The 16161-nt window shown below is 41.9% G+C and overlaps 1 protein-coding gene across 3 annotated transcripts in view; it reads right to left on the reverse strand.

Annotated features, from left to right (window-relative positions):
* Nucleotides 1-16161, reverse strand: part of LOC144479268 (copine-8) — a 652766-nt gene that overhangs the window by 560680 nt on the left and 75925 nt on the right. For all 3 annotated transcript variants that reach the window (XM_078197938.1, XM_078197940.1, XM_078197939.1), the window contains exon 3: nucleotides 8789-8835. In XM_078197938.1, the coding sequence (XP_078054064.1) occupies nucleotides 8789-8835 (47 nt within the window). The remainder of the gene's footprint in view (nucleotides 1-8788; nucleotides 8836-16161) is intronic.

The raw sequence follows: 16161 nt of genomic DNA on the forward strand, positions 1-16161 counted from the left end.
TGACAGACAGCATGGTTTTGTAAGAGGGAGGTCGTGCCTTACAAATTTGGTGGGTTTTTTTGAGGAAGTGACCAAAACGGTTGACGAAGGAAGGGCCGTGGATGTCGTCTATATGGATTTCAGTAAGGCATTTGACAAAGTCCCACATGGCAGGTTGGTTAAGAAGTTGAAGGCTCATGGGATACAAGGAGAAGTGGTTAGATGGGTGGAGAACTGGCTTGGCCATAGGAGACAGAGGGTAACAGTCGAAGGGTCTTTTTCCGGCTGGAGGTCTGTGACCAGTGGTATTCCGCAGGGCTCTCTGCTATTTGTGATATATATAAATGATTTGGAAGAAGGTGTAACTGGTGTTATCAGCAAGTTTGCGGATGACACGAAGATGGCTGGACTTGCGGATAGTGATGAGCATTGTCGGGCAATACAGCAGGATATAGATAGGCTAGAAAATTGGGCGGAGAGGTGGCAGATAGAATTTAATCCAGATAAATGCGAAGTGATGCATTTTGGAAGAAATAATGTAGAGAGGAGTTATACAATAAATGGCAGAGCCATCAAGAGTATAGAAACACAGAGGGACCTAGGTGTACAAGTCCACAAATCCTTGAAGGTGGCAACACAGGTGGAGGTGGTGGTGAAGAAGGCATATGGTATGCTTGCCTTTATAGGACGGGGTATAGAGTATAAAAGCTGGAGTCTTATGATGCATCTGTATAGAATGCTGGTTCGGCCACATTTGGAGTACTGCGTCCAGTTCTGGTCGCCGCACTACCAGAAGGACGTGGAGGCGTTAGAGAGAGTGCAGAGAAGGTTTACCAAGATGTTGCCTGGTATGGAGGGTCTTAGCTATGAGCAGAGATTGGGTAAACTGGGGTTGTTCTCCCTGGAAAGACGGAGAATGAGGGGAGATGTAATAGAGGTGTACAAGATTATGAAGGGGATAGATAGGGTGAACGGTGGGAAGCTTTTTCCCAGATCAGAAGTGACGATCACGAGGGGTCACGGGCTCAAGGTGAGAGGGGCGAAGTATAACTCAGATGTTAGAGGGATGTTTTTTTACACAGAGGGTGGTGGGGGCCTGGAATGCGCTGCCAAGTAGGGTGGTGGAGGCAGACACGCTGACATTGTTTAAGACTTACCTGGATAGTCACATGAGCAGCCTGGGAATGGAGGGATACAAACGATTGGTCTCGTTGGACCAAGGAGCGGCACAGGCTTGGAGGGCCGAAGGGCCTGTTTCCTGTGCTGTTCTTTGGTCTGGCCTACACATGACTCAAGACCCACAGCAATGTAGTTGATTCCTAACTGCCCTCTGAATGGTCTAGTCAGCCTTCAGTTCGAGGGCAATTATGGATGGGGAACAAATACTGGTCTGGCCAGCAGCACCCACATTCCATGGAAGAATTTTTAAAATCTGATTTACAGTTGCAAATTTAGTACATTATAAAATATTCTCCCTATAGCTCAAATCAATGCACTTTGATTTTTATTCATTCATGGGACATTCATGCATTGCTAGCTAGTCAGCATTTACTGCCCATTCCTGATTGCCCTTGTTCAGAGGGCAGTTGAGAGTCAACCACATTGCTGCGGCTCTGAAGTCAAATGTAGGCCGGACCAGGCAAGGACAGTAGATTTCCTTATCTAAAAGGCATTAGTGAACCAGACGGGTTTTTCGGACAATGGTTTCATGGTCAACAGTAGATTTTTAATTCCAGATACTTATTATTGAATTCAAATTCCAGTATCTACCGTAGCAGGATTCAAACCCGGGTCCCCAGAACATTAACTGAGTTTCTGGATTAATAGTTTAGCAATAACACCACTAAGCCATTGCCTCCCCCAATATGGCATCTTTGACTAGTAGGATATCTCGTAGCACTTTACGGCTGAACAGATACTATTGAAGAACTTCAAAAAGGTAATCATTTCTGGATTATTACCTGAGCCACAAGTAAATTGGCATGAGACAAATAATATTAGAAAATCGGTTTCCGGATCATGTTGCACTGGCCCACCTGTACTAGGGAAAGTAGAATCTGCATTGTTGGGACAGTCTATATCTGAAACATGCTGGGGCTGGTGTTCTAATGAGCTGCATAACTAGGAAAGTAGAGAAAGAGCTTTAAACTGAATTGTGAGGGCAAGAGATTAAATCTGGTAAGATGTGGTATGCCAAGAGTAGAATCAAAGCAAGAGAGAAAAGTACTTCAATGATCACTGGACAGGAAGTTCCCAGAATGGAACCCAGGCCCCAAAAACCATAACTTCTACTTTTCTTTTGAGAAAACATGAATGAACAGAAAGGCAATTAGCTTTTAATAACAGAAGAAAACATTCATTAAACATGATAAGTTTGACTATAATACAATGACCATTCACTTATCTTCGTAAACGTAAGTTGATTTAACACAGTTACAAAATATATGCTATCAAGTTTTCAGTAAATAGACAATCCCTGTAACCTAATCTGACAACTGTGGTCACATCCCACTCTGAAATGCCAGATGCTGCCCAAATAGAGCTTTGGTGGATTTCTCTTCAAATTATTGCACTGTGATCCCACTCTGGTCTCACTGGATTCCAGCTTCCATGCCGGTGTTTCCCAAACTCCACCATCAAAATGAATCTCCATTCAAACTATGCTTTCTCTCAGCTGTTTTCAACAAGATCAACTTCCATGATTTTCAACTCACCTTTCAGTATTCCTCTGCCTCGAATTGCCACATTCATTCAAGCCTCCACACAATCTCCTCGGGTACTCAGCTGGACCAATAGAACACAACTGCTTCACACGAATGTACAAAGCTCACCAATCTTAGGATTGCTCCAGATAGGTGGCTTCTTACGAGCTGACCTCACCAGGTCTGCACTTATCAGCTGTGGTCCTTAACTTAAAGGTGGCCCCTGGTTGCTAAGCAACAGCTCAACCCTTCTCCAAGCTCGTTTACTTTTCATATTGTAAACTCTGAAATCACAATGCAGGCAGAGTTTGAAATGAAAACTAAACCCCCATACATATAAACACTTTCATCTAACATGAGTCTACATAGAGATTTACTTCTTTCATGCAAACACAATTAAATTCACTTAAATATCTTATTTCTAATATCCAACAATACAAACATAGGTTAAGTAATCTATCGCTGCTTCCTGACAGTACTAAAATGGGAAATGATAAATAGACTGTGACAGGAAGGGACAAAGTATAAGAGTAAATTAGCAGATAAGACTAAATGCTACAAAAATAGTAAAAAGGACCAAACTAAAAGGCTTCGTTTCTAAATGCATGTAGTATTCAAAACAAAAAAAAACAGATGAATTGATAGCACAAATAGAAATTAATAAGTACCATCTGAAAGCCATTACAGAGACATGACTACAGGATGACATAGATTGGAACCTTCATATCGACGGGTATGTGGCACATAGTAAGGATAGAAAATTAAGAGGTGAAGGGGTGGCACTGTTAATTAATTATTGTATCAGCACTATAGAGAGGGATGACCCAAGTTCAGGCAACCAGGACGTGGATGCAGTTTGGGCTGAGGTGAGAAACGATAAAGGCAAAATTGCTTATGGGAGTGGGGAGGACAGAGTATGAAAGAGATAATCAGAGCTTGTTAGATACAGTAATCATAGGGGAGTTTACAAACACTTTGGAAAAAAAAAGATGGACAAAGATAATGTAGGTGAGGAGCTCATAGAACATTTGAGAGATAGTTTTGTTCTGGAGCCAGAGGGCAGGCTATACTAGACCTGGTATTGTGTAATGAGATAAGATTAATTGAAAACCTCACAGTGAAGACACCCTAACGTGGCAGTGATCATAAAATGATTAAGTTTTACATTCAATTTGAGGAAGAGAAGGCAGTGTTCAGGACTCGTATTTTAAACCTGGTGTTAGCTTGCCAATCACCAATCCAAGCCAATAGGTTAATGCCCCCCTCCCAAAACCCTCACCCCCACCCAAAGAGCTTCCATTTTTCACAAAACCCTTCGATGTAGCACCTTATCAAATGCATTCTAGAAATCTCTCCATCGGTTCCCCTTTAGTGGAGGGATGGGTTGATAAGTTTGCTGATGACACAAAGGTTGGAGGTGTTGTGGATAGTGTGGAGGGATGTCAGACGTTGCAGCAAGACATTGATAGGATGCAAGACTGGGCGGAGAAGTGGCAGATGGAGTTCAACCCAGATAAGTGTGAGGTGGTTCATTTTGGCAGGTCAAATAGGATGGCGGAATATAATATTAATGGTAGGTCTCTTGGCAGAGTGGAAGATCAGAAGGATCTTGGGGTCCAAGTTCATAGGACGCTCAAAGCAGCTGTGCAGGTTGAGGCTGTGGTTAAGGCGGCGTATGGTGTACAGGCCTTCATCAATCGAGGAATTGAGTTTAGGAGTCGTGAGATAATGTTGCAGCTATATAGGACCCTGATCAGACCCCACTTGGAGTACTGTGCTCAGTTCTGGTCACCTCATTACAGGAAGGATGTGGAAGCCATAGAAAGGGTGCAGAGGAGATTTACAAGGATGTTGCCTGGGTTGAGGAGCATGCCTTCTGAGGATAGGTTGAGTGAGCTCGGCCTTTTCTCCTTGGAGAGACGAAGGATGAGGGGTGACCTGATAGAGGTGCATAAGATGTTGAGAAGTATTGATCGAGAGGACAGTCAGAGGCTTTTTCCTAGGGCTGAAATGGTTGCCACAAGAGGACACAGGTTTCAGGTGCTGGGGAGTAGGTACAGAGGAGATGTCAGGGGTAAGTTTTTCACTCAGAGGGTGGTGGGTGCTTGGAATGGGCTGCCAGCAACGGTGGTGGAGGTGGATTCAATAGGGTCTTTTAAGAGACTTTTAGATGAGTACATGGAACTTAGTAAGATAGAGGGTTATAGGTAAGCCTAGTAATCGCTAAGGTAGGGACATGTTTGGCACAACTTTGTGGGCTGAAGGGCCTGTATTGTTCTGTAGTTTTTCTATGTTCTATGTTTATCCACAGCATGTGGCTACTTCAAAGAACTCCAATAGACTCGATGGGCCAGGTGGCTTCCTTCTGCACTGTGGGGGTTCTAATGATTTCGAGATCTTTTTCAGATTCTTTGTAAGAAATTTGTTGAAGAAAATAACCATCCGCTAACCATCCGACACTTTTGGTCACTGATGGTAGGAAGCAAGGGAGCGCCAATATTAGAATAGCAGAGCATGAAAGGCGGTTATAGAAATGTCATGGAAAAACTAGGATTTTCACTGCTGCTTGTGCTGTTATATTGAATGGAAAATCTGCCCTGTCCTACTAGTCATCTAGTAGAAATCAGATGCATTTATTCAGTAAATTAACAGTTCTTGAGCCCATCTCTGATTTTCATCCAGATAAAAACCTTCACAAACTGATAAAACAATGTTATTTCATGACAATGAAAAATAATTATGCTGATCTATGTATCTACCAACAGCAATGTTACCTTTATGACTTAGTGTTTATTTTGTATTTCCGCATCTGGATGCGGACCAATGTGGGGCAGCATGATGACTCAGTGGTTAGCCCTGCTGCCTCAGCGCCAGGGACCTGGGTTCAATTCTAGCCTCGGGTCACTGTCTGTGTGGAGTTTGCACATTCTCCTCTTATCTGTGTGGTTTCCTCTGCGTGCTCCAGCTTCCTCCCACAATCCAAAGATGCGTGGGCTAGGTTGGTTGGCCATGCAAAATTGCCCCTTGTCAGGGGGACTAGAAGGGTGAATACATGGGCTTATGGACATAGGCTGTAGGTGGGATCGTCAGTGCAAGCTAGATGGGCCGAATGGCCTCCTTTTGCACTGTAGGTATTCTATGATTCAATTTTATCTGATGCGAAATGTTAGGTATGAGTTATATATGTCACGGGGCATGGTGGCACAGTGGTTAGCACTGCTGCCTCAGCGCCAGGGACCCGGGTACAATTCCTGCCTTGGGCCACTGTCTGTGTGGAGCTTGCACATTCTCCCCGTGTCCACGTGGTTTTCCTCCAGGTGCTCTAGTTTCCTCCCACAGTCCAAAGATGTGTGGGTCAAGTTGATTGGCGAAGCTACATTGTCCCCTAGTGTCAGGGGAATTAGCAGGGTAATATGTGGGGTTAAGGGGTAAGGCCCGTGTGGGATTGTTGTCGGTGCAGGCTCGATGGGCCGAATGGCTTCCTTCTGCACTGTAGGATTTCTATGATTCTATACAATATGCCCAAGTCCGCTTGATATTTTAAGACTGCCCATCAAACCCTCCCTTCTAAGCAAACACAATTAAAGCATGTCCATGACTCTCAGATGAGTATGCTTCAATTGTGCGCTCGGCTGGGGTTGGGTATTGGAAAAATTTTCGTCAAGTAGATTTTCAGACAAAGCAGAGAACAAAGCCATTTTACTGTCATTTTATTTGCAAATTTGAGCATTTAAAAACATTATCCTGAAACTCGCTTTGCTTCTTTGAATTCATTTTTATGACATAAGAATAAGCCATATGAAAAACTTGCCTAATTGTGGCTCTTAAACCTGCCAGTTCAGACAAGAGTCATATTGGACTTGAAACGTCATCTCACTTTTCTCTCCACAGATGCTGCCAGACGTGGAGTTTTTCCAGCACTTTGATTTTATTCCAGATCTCCAACACTCGCAATATTTTGCTTTTATGTGAAATGTGTCAGATGTGCAAAACTGACGGTTAAATGAGTTAAAATGTAATGCCGACAGAAAAAATATACTCCAACAGGTTTATTTGGAATCACGGGTTTTCGGAGCGCTGCCCCTTCATCAGGCAAGTGACCCCGACTCACCTAATAAAGGAGCAGCGCTTCAAACACTCGTGATTACATGGGGTTAGGGTCTGGGTGGGATTTTTCTCAGTGCAGGCTAGATGAGCTGAATGGCCTCCATTTGCACTGTAGGGATTCTATGATTCAATTAGATCAGGCAGAAAATCTTGGGTAGGAGTTACATACAAGTCCACTCACCTGACGAAGGAGCAGTGCTCCGAAAGCTCGCGATTCCAAATAAACCTGTTGGATTTTAACCTGGTGTTGTGAGACTTTTCTGTGCCCACCCCAGCATCTCCACCTCAAGAAATATACTGGGATAGGTTTGTCAATTCCTTGGGCTCTAATTGTTTACACTGGATTTATGCCAATGCTGCAAGCGATTGGGAGGATACTTGTGCACGAGACAACATCAGAAAAATGGAAACAACATTGGGTGTATTTTCACGCCCAACATCGGAGTTGTACCCAAAGAAGAAAACACTTGGTTCACATTTCTTGACATTTTATGGTGACATGCAACTTCATATGCCTCAATAAAAGATTCAAACACATGATTTTGGTGTTTTAGGGTTGGGCAATGAATGATACAGCAATTAAAACAATGACATGGCCTGGGAAAATCTTAGCAGATAATCAGAAAGATGGCCAACTGGAATGTGAATAATTCAGATTTTAATGATAAAAAAGAGGCTGAATTCCAACCCCATTTTGACATCCATATTCCAATATGCATTAAACTAGCAATAATATGAGAATTGCTTTGGTCAGAGTACAGGGCAATGATATTTATGATAACATTTAATAAGGACAACTCCTTAGTTATTCACAGTACCTTTCAATAATTTTTATTCCTGTATTTTCTTCATTATTCCCCTTGTTCTATTGGTTTATTGACTGTCAATATTTCATCTTCAATGATTTTCTGACTGTTCATTATTTATGCTTCAGCAAAAAAAAATCTTATGCACATCTGTGTTATCTTTCATTATTTTTTCCATTTGATGTCTATCTTTTAAATTTATTTTCATTTACAAGTCATTTTTCTAAGTACTTTCTGTGGTGTGCAAAATTATTGCATTCAAACTTCTGGCCACCTGTTTAATTCTGAATCTACAATCTACTTTATGATTGGAATTACTACAACTTGTTTTCTTCCCCTAGCCCACAAGGGACTTAAACCCAATCTGTGTGGATCCCATGAAACATCTGCCCAACACTTGCATCATTCATTTAATCAAAAGCAGTTATGTCAATGTTAATAAAGTGATAAGAAATACTAAGTTTTAAAAAAACTGCTGCTAACTACCTTAAAAACTGATACCAGTGAAAGTTTAGACCACTGTTCAAAACCTGGTGGAGTTGGGATACCTGATAGCAAGCTGGCTATCCATTTGGCACCCAAGATAGATGAACATCATTCTCAAATGCACTGCAAGTTAATGCTCTTCAAGTGAATGTAGCTTTGTTTGTACATTATTAAAATCAATTCCTAATGCAGAACTACCGCTGCTTTATATACCTTCATACACTAGAGAAAAAGCAGCAACAACAATATGGGCATTTTTAAAGCAAAGTAGCAACTTTGACTCCAGATCAGTGACTGGTTTACATGAACCTGGCCCAATGGAGAAAATTACAAGGATTAGTTATTGAATTTAGGTAGCCCAATCTTACAGAAGTCATGCAACATAATCAAGACAACATTCAAATCCGTACTGGTTCAGAACTTTGTTCGCGGTTAAATGAAAATTTCAGCTAGAATACTACTTTGATAAACTTGGCATTACATTTCTATTCATGCTTAATAAAGGTCTAGTTTACAAGGAGTAACCATTGTTCATTTAGCAAAAGAAGATGTTCGTCCAGATGTTCCATATAGACAACTGGAGGAACTGAAGCACAATAGACATGGACAAAGTGATCAAGGCAGAAAGAAAATTGGGGTCCAATCCAGTTAGATCCAAACAGTTTTACCCACCATACATTTTAACAACAGGGGTAGTCTCTTTCTCACCTCTCTCCACTGTATAGTCTCAATTCCTTGTACATATAGAACACACACTGTAAAAGAAAAGACAAGCATTTAATCACAAAAGACCAGATAACATTGGAACCTTCTTTAAAAATCCTCAAACTCAGCAAGTGGGATTTTACTTTGAATCTCTTTCGGGAGATCTAAGTTGCAGGTTTAGCCTATGTGCTGATCACAACAAAGGGTATTCTCCATAGATCTCATTGAAAATGGATGGTATTTTTCAAAGCAGAGACACAAAGTCAGGCCACAAAATTGTTTTTTTTTAAAAACAGCATAGACCAAGTTCTGAGAATCTCTCTCAAAGCTTCAGCGCAGAATTATTCTTTAGCTCACCGAGGGTGGTATCTTACACCAAGATATTTTTTATAGTTTTGAAACTCTGGGTCCCTGTGGTCAGGTCCTCACTTTGTGATCTTTCTTATTTGAAATTTGAAAACCACATTCATGCTGTTTTTCAGAGTTCAAAGTTAATACCTCAAATGGGGAGCTTTCACAAAACTAAGGACGGACAGTGGCAGGGTGGTTAGCACTGCTGCCTCAGAGCGCCTGGGACCTGGGTTCGATTCTCGGCTTGGGTCACTGTCTGTATGGAGTTTGCACTTTCTCCCAGCATGGGTTCCCTCCGGGTGTGCCAGTTTCCTCCTCCACTCCAAAGATGTGCAGATTAGCGGTGTTAAATTATCCCTTAGAGTCAGGGGGACTATCTAGGGTAAATGCATGGGGTTATGGAAATAGGGCCTTGGTGGGATTGTGGTCAGTGAAGACTCGATGGGTCAAATGGCCCCCTTATGAACTAAAGGGATTCTATGATAAAACCAGGGCCCTTGACCATAAGGAGGCTTCCAGAACATTAGAGTGTTCAATCATTTTTGCACAACATCAAACAAGATTTAAACTCTCAACTTCCTGTAATGGACATGAAAATACCTACGCTATTACGTTGCACATTGTACACTGAGGTCATCTTAAATCAGTTTTATGACTACTTTCCTTCTTTGTCTAGTTTAACAGAGTTTTTTTTGATCTGAACATGGTTTAAATTCTACAACTGTGGATCCTGCTAAATTAGTTTGGGGGATTAGCAGGGTACGGAGTGAGGTGGGATTGTTGTCCGTGCTGGCTCAATGGGCTGAATGGCCTCCTTCTGCTCTGCAGGGATTCTATGACTATGAACTGTTTAGCCTTCCTGTGTTAAATCAATCAAGAGGTAGCTTGTGTTAACATGATACAATGTGCAGAAGAACTAAAGTGCCGAATATTCAGCATCTGCATTGTGTGTTTACCAGTCTGAAAATTAAATCGCTGTTTAATAGCTGTTGGGCATCAGTGACATTTTAGACCACTGTTCAAAACCCAGAGGAGTTGGGAGCTGATTGATGAGGACCATAAAGAGCTGGGTGGTTGATGTCAAAGATTCATTTTATACAAGTCCAAAAAGAAACTAATGTAGTAGCAATAAACTCAAGTGTGCACACAAAAAACACTTTGATCAATTTTGCCTTATCCGGAAACTAACACTTGCATGATAAACCCATAGCAGAAGATGCCTTTGAGTTATTTCATGCCTAATGCGGCACATGTGCTATCATTGTCCAGACCAATTCAAATAAACTTCACCCCATCAATAAAAACATTTCATAGTACAACCCAAGTTGGGTAATAATGAATGATAAAGTCTACAGTAACCATGGATTTAAGCCCATAAAGGATTGGAAGAGATTAAGTCAAATACAAATACCTCTGATCTATTACAACACTTGCTACCTTGGGAAGCAGACAATATTACTCTAAAATCTGCAACCGTAAGGACAACAAAATTGACAGAATTTGTCACCATTATGCTCAAAACTGACAGCAACTTCTGGGATAAATTTTACAGACCCCCACTGAAGGATAGGCTTCCTGTTCTGTGAGTGGTTCTCTTCCCCCAAACCTTCCATCAAGATCCAACACACCTCCACCCCTGTCTGTTTAGGTCTGTTTGTAGTCCCGGTCCTGTCCTGTGTTACCAATGGCACCTCATGGCTTCTGGTACTCGAGAACTGAGGTAGAACGTCTACCTGAGTGAGGAACAAAATCCCATCTCCAGCCGTGTTAAACGGCTATGGAGCTGCTGTGATCAGCAGGGATGCATTCTCCACCGACGCTTCAAGTGGTTGGCAGGAAAAACCTCACCCTCTGAAAAATCTTACCCCTGGAGTCTGCACAATAGGATTTCCAAGTTTAAATGTTCAAGTTGCCATCACTAATACCCTGGCCCTACACAGGGCACCCTGTTGAAATCCTTGCAGATAGAATTTAATTCAAAATCACAACATTGATGTGAACTTCCACTTTCTCTGCTCTATCCTCACTGTAAAAATTTTTGAAGTTAGACTTTGTTGAATGAGATACAACTGAACTTTTCAACAGCATACTTAAGCCATAATTATGACGGAACGTTTCTTCCCTGAAAATCAAATTTTATATTTGTAAAGTATAATTTTTCTTCATTCCAAGGTAAGAATTCCATTTTATTTCAATTGTTTAAATACACTTTTTTTTTTTGCACGTTGATGATCCAACCCTAATCACACTTGAAAAGACAGTGGTGAGCTGCCTTGCTAAGGCAGTCCATCTTTTGCAGGTACACCTTCAGTGCTACAAGGGCAGGAACTGCAGGATGTTGACCCAGTGCCAGTAAAGGAACAGTGATATAGTTTCAATTCAGGATGACGAGGTTTGAAGGAAAGCTTGCAGGTGGTGGCCGTGTTCCCAAGCATCTGCTGCCCTTGCCATTTGAGGTGGGCAGAGGGATTGGAAAGTGTTGTTGAAGGAGGTTTGGCGAGTTCATGGCGCACACTGCTGTCACTATGCATCAATGGTGAAGAGAGTGAATGTTCAATATGGTGTTAGGTTACTAATCATGTTTGTTGTTCATATTTAAGTTTCTATCTTTACATTATAAAATATGATAAAACGTGTTTGCTATTTCCTGGTTTTCTGTCCGTGAGAATTCTTCAACATGATTGGCTTGCTTATTGACATTACTGTTGTTGGATGCCAGAGATGCCCCTATAGATGGCACCACCAATGTCTGAAAAGCAGAAATTGATACCGCAGCGCCCACTAAACAATTATGGGCATAATAAATTAAGGATGACTCGATGCAGGTCAAAGAATAAAAGGATTTATTGCCAACTATTAACAGTTATTTATAAACAAGGGTCTGACAGAACTAACTATGTGACTATTCTCCATTTCCCCCTGGCTCCAACGGAGGAGCTTCCCCAACCCGGGATATGTGCCATTGTACCCGATTGGCACTGCTTCTCACATCGACACTCCACAGGGTCTTCTAGACCCAGGTAGAATGTCTCAATTCCATGCTATGCTCTTCTGCAAATGAAGAATCCAGTCAGAAAAGTCTAACTCATCAGTCCGGAGTCGAGATCCTCCTATGCAACTGCTGTCTTCTCGGTTACAGAAACTGTTGGTTGTTCGGATTCCACATTTACAACCAGGATCTCTGTAACCAATCCTGGTGAATCCAAATCTTCTGTAGGGACCACCTGGTTTGGTGGTGCACTTTGATCCAGCCAATGCTGATGGCTGCAAAGCTTGCTTTACTTTAGTGAATGCTTCTTTTTGTTCTTCTCCCCACCTCCAACTCTGATGTTCCTTTAACAGCTGCTGAAGTAGGGCTAAGGTGGGAGACACATTTTGTAAAAATCTACCTTAATAATTCACCGTTCTGATGCATGACCTTAACTCTGATACACCCCAAAGTAGAACCTCCTTAAATCATTTTAACTTCATCTTCCAAAGGACGTCAACATTTAGTGTCTCCCCTAAAGCGCAAATATGTAACCTCATCTTTCTGGAAAGTGAATTTCACCCATTTCAACCCGACACCCACTTCTTTAAATCTTCTCAAACCTTTTGCCAAGTTAGATCTGTGTTCCTCAGGAAAGGCTCCTGCAGTTAGAACGTAATTGAGGCAAACCACTATGATAAGGATGCCTTGCAATAAATTTTCCATCGTAGACTGAAAAATGACACAGACTGATGAGACTCCAAAAGATAAATGTGTACACTGGGAGAATCCCTTGTGGTTGTTGACAGTTACTAACCTCTGTGAAACTTCAGCCAACTCCAGCTACCATTAGGCATGACTGCGGTCTAATACAATGTATTTTAAACCCATGGCTAGTTTGGTGAAGAAGTCCTCGATTCTAGGAATGGGTAGCTGTCCATTTGAGCTCCTCGATTGACTGTTAGTTTATAATCCCCACAGTACAATCTGGCTTGAGGATTGGGTCCCATTCAGAGAATTGTATAAGCTTTATACTACTCGAGTCTCCCAGTCTTCCGCCTTCATTGCTATATTCCTTTTTTGGGCTCTGCCGTACCAATACTCGGACTGTTCTTCACAACAGCCATTTCTCATCATAAATGGTTCAACTCATTGGGCTTGCCTTGTAATTCACTTACGCCCTTATTCAGCACATTTCACTCGGCTGGACCACCTCCACTGCTTTTTCTAAAGAGATTTTGGTCTCAGCCAGTAACTTTTTTTGTACGACGAGGCTTTTTATAGCATGGACCAAATGGTCTCTTAATAATCCTCCTAGAGCTGGTCCGAATTTGCTCGACTAACCCTCTCAATCTGGCCACAAAGCCAGTCTCCCCGGCACCCAAACCGTTGAATGAAATTTGTACTTCAACATAATGATTGATGGTAAGGGGTTGAAGTAGCTTTTTACCAATTCAAGACTTCGGCCTGAATTTTGTAACCGTTCATGTTGGCGGGATTTTCCCATCCCACTGCAGTGAACAGATTTGGCTGGCCGCCAAATTCTCTGAGCTTGCTGCAGCGAGTGTCTGGAGCAATGTTAGACTTCTCTCTTAGCTGCAAGTCTGTGGGCGACAGATTGAACAGAAGAACCTTCCACTTTTCTTTAACTGTTATTTCATTTGCTGCAAAATAGTAACGCACCCTTTCAATATAGGGCCGCACAGTGGCAAGAATTTTGATTTGTCACATGTATTAGCATAGAGTGAAAAATATTGTTTCTTGCTATACAGACAAGGCATACAGTTCGTAGAGAAGGAAACGAGAGATGTAGTGTTATAGTCATAGCTAGGGTGTAGAGAAAGATCAACTTGATGCAAGATAAGTCTATTCAAAAGTCTGACAGCAGCAGGGAAGAAGCTGTTCTTAAGTCAGTTGGTCCGTGACCTCAGACTTTTATATATCTTTTTCCCGATGGAAGGCGGAGGAAGAGAGAATGTCCAGGGTGCGCGTGGACCTTAATTATGCTGGCTGCTTTGCTGAGGCAGTGGGAAGCGTAGACAGAGTCAATGGAGGCTGGTCTGCGTGATGGATTGGGCTACATTCACAACCTTTTGTAGTTCCTTGTGGTCTTGGACAGAGCAGGAGCCATACCAAGCTGTGATGCAACCATAATGAATGCTTTCTATGGTGCATCTGTAAAAGTCAGAAATAGTCAAAGCTGACATGCCAAATTTCCTTAGTCTTCTGAGAAAGTAGAGGCATTGGTGGGCTTTCTTAACTATAGTGTCAGCATGGGGTGTGAGGAGGGTGGGGCGGTGGCAGAACAGGTTGTTGGTGATCTGGACACCTGAAGGCTTGAAGCTTTCAACCATTTCTACTTCTTCCCCATTGATGTGACAGGGGCATATTCTCCACTACACTTCCTGAAGTTGATGACAATCTGCTTTGTTTTGTTGACATGGAGGGAGAGATTATTGTCACTACACCAATTCACCAGATTCTCTATCTCATTCCTGTATTCCGTCTTGTTATTATTTGAGATCCGACCCACTACGGTAGTCATAAGGAGTAACAGCACCAGGGACCTGGGGTCAATTCCAAGGATGTAGGAAATGGATTTGAAATGTAACAAGGACAGCTTGTATTCATGCATCTTCGTTAGCAAAGTTAAAATTCCCAAAGGTGCTTTAAAGAACTGATCTATCAAGCCACACAAGCAGATATAGATTGCCAAAAGATTAGTCAAAGAGCTAGGTTTCAATGAGCATTTTAAAAGAGGAAAGAGCAAGGAAAAGTTCAAGAAGACATTCCAGAGCTTAAGGCCTAGGCAGCTGGAGAGAGAGCCACCAATGGCGTAGTGATTAAAACTGGGGAAGCTCAAAAGGTCAGAATTGGAAGAAAATAAGAGTTTTGAGGATGGTCAAGCTGGAAGAGGTTACAGAAATAGGAAGAGCAAGGCCCTGGAGGGATTTGAAAACCTGTAGACAGTATTTAGGTATTGCAGAATTCAAAGTCAGCATAGGTCACCAAACACAGGGTGATGGGTGACAGAGACTGGGTGCAAGCTTAAAACATGAGCAGTAGAGGTTTGGATGAATTCAAGTTTACAGGAAGTGAAGGATAAGAGGCTGGTCAAGGCAGGGCAGTGTTGGAACAATCAAGGCATGGAAGGGAGTTTCTGCAATACATGAGCCAAGGCAGAAGTGGAGGCAAGGTGACATTACTGAAGGTGGAAGTGGTCTTGGGTAAAGGAGTAGGTTTGTGGTCCGAATCTTATCTCAGCATCAAATGCAACACCAAGGTTGGGAACAGTCTTGATCAGCCAAGAAAAGGAGTTTGCTAGCGAGGGAATGGGGTTTGTGGTGGGAACAATAGGTAGTGGCTCTCATCTCCCCAGTAATTAATTTTGAGTTGCCATAACCAGCAAAACAGTTTAAATAGCTTATTCATGTATACAACTACTACATGGTCATGTCAAGAGAAAGGGTGACAAAGATGAGTTAACAAAGCACGCAATGCTGGTTATGAGGATGATATTGTTCATGCTCTTGTCCTGCAGATCCTTGCCCAAGAAGTGAGATGAGGCGAGAAGATAATGTTGGGAATACCTATAGGTTTTGAGTAATTATAAACCTGTTCCAGTTTTGGCACCAACTTCCAAATCTTTCTGCAATGGGATTCAATGAATTCAAAACACAAACAATCAGCCGGTGTCACAAAACTGCTCAACTGAAATGGTACAATTCAAATGCTACAAGCTAAATGAAACAACTGAATAAAGATTCCAAAACTAAATTAGACCAAATTTTATGATTTTATAATATGTTCAGTTTCTTTCTCCTTATTCATAATTTCACAGCATCCAAATGTGCTTTCAGTAGAAATTATGATGCCTGAATGCTTCAACAACTTTCTGCAGCAAGATTCAAATTTACTGCTCAATCCAGTGCTATAATTAACATCTTTCCACTTCACATCTGCATCTCAATGTGAAATTGCTCATCTTTGCTTACCTGGCATATCAGGTCTGGTTGTTAACTGGGTTTTACGGCAAAAATGAGCAGAGTGCAGTGAC

The sequence above is a fragment of the Mustelus asterias genome, chromosome 25 (genome assembly GCF_964213995.1).
Source record: "Mustelus asterias chromosome 25, sMusAst1.hap1.1, whole genome shotgun sequence".
Classification (NCBI taxonomy): domain Eukaryota; kingdom Metazoa; phylum Chordata; class Chondrichthyes; order Carcharhiniformes; family Triakidae; genus Mustelus; species Mustelus asterias.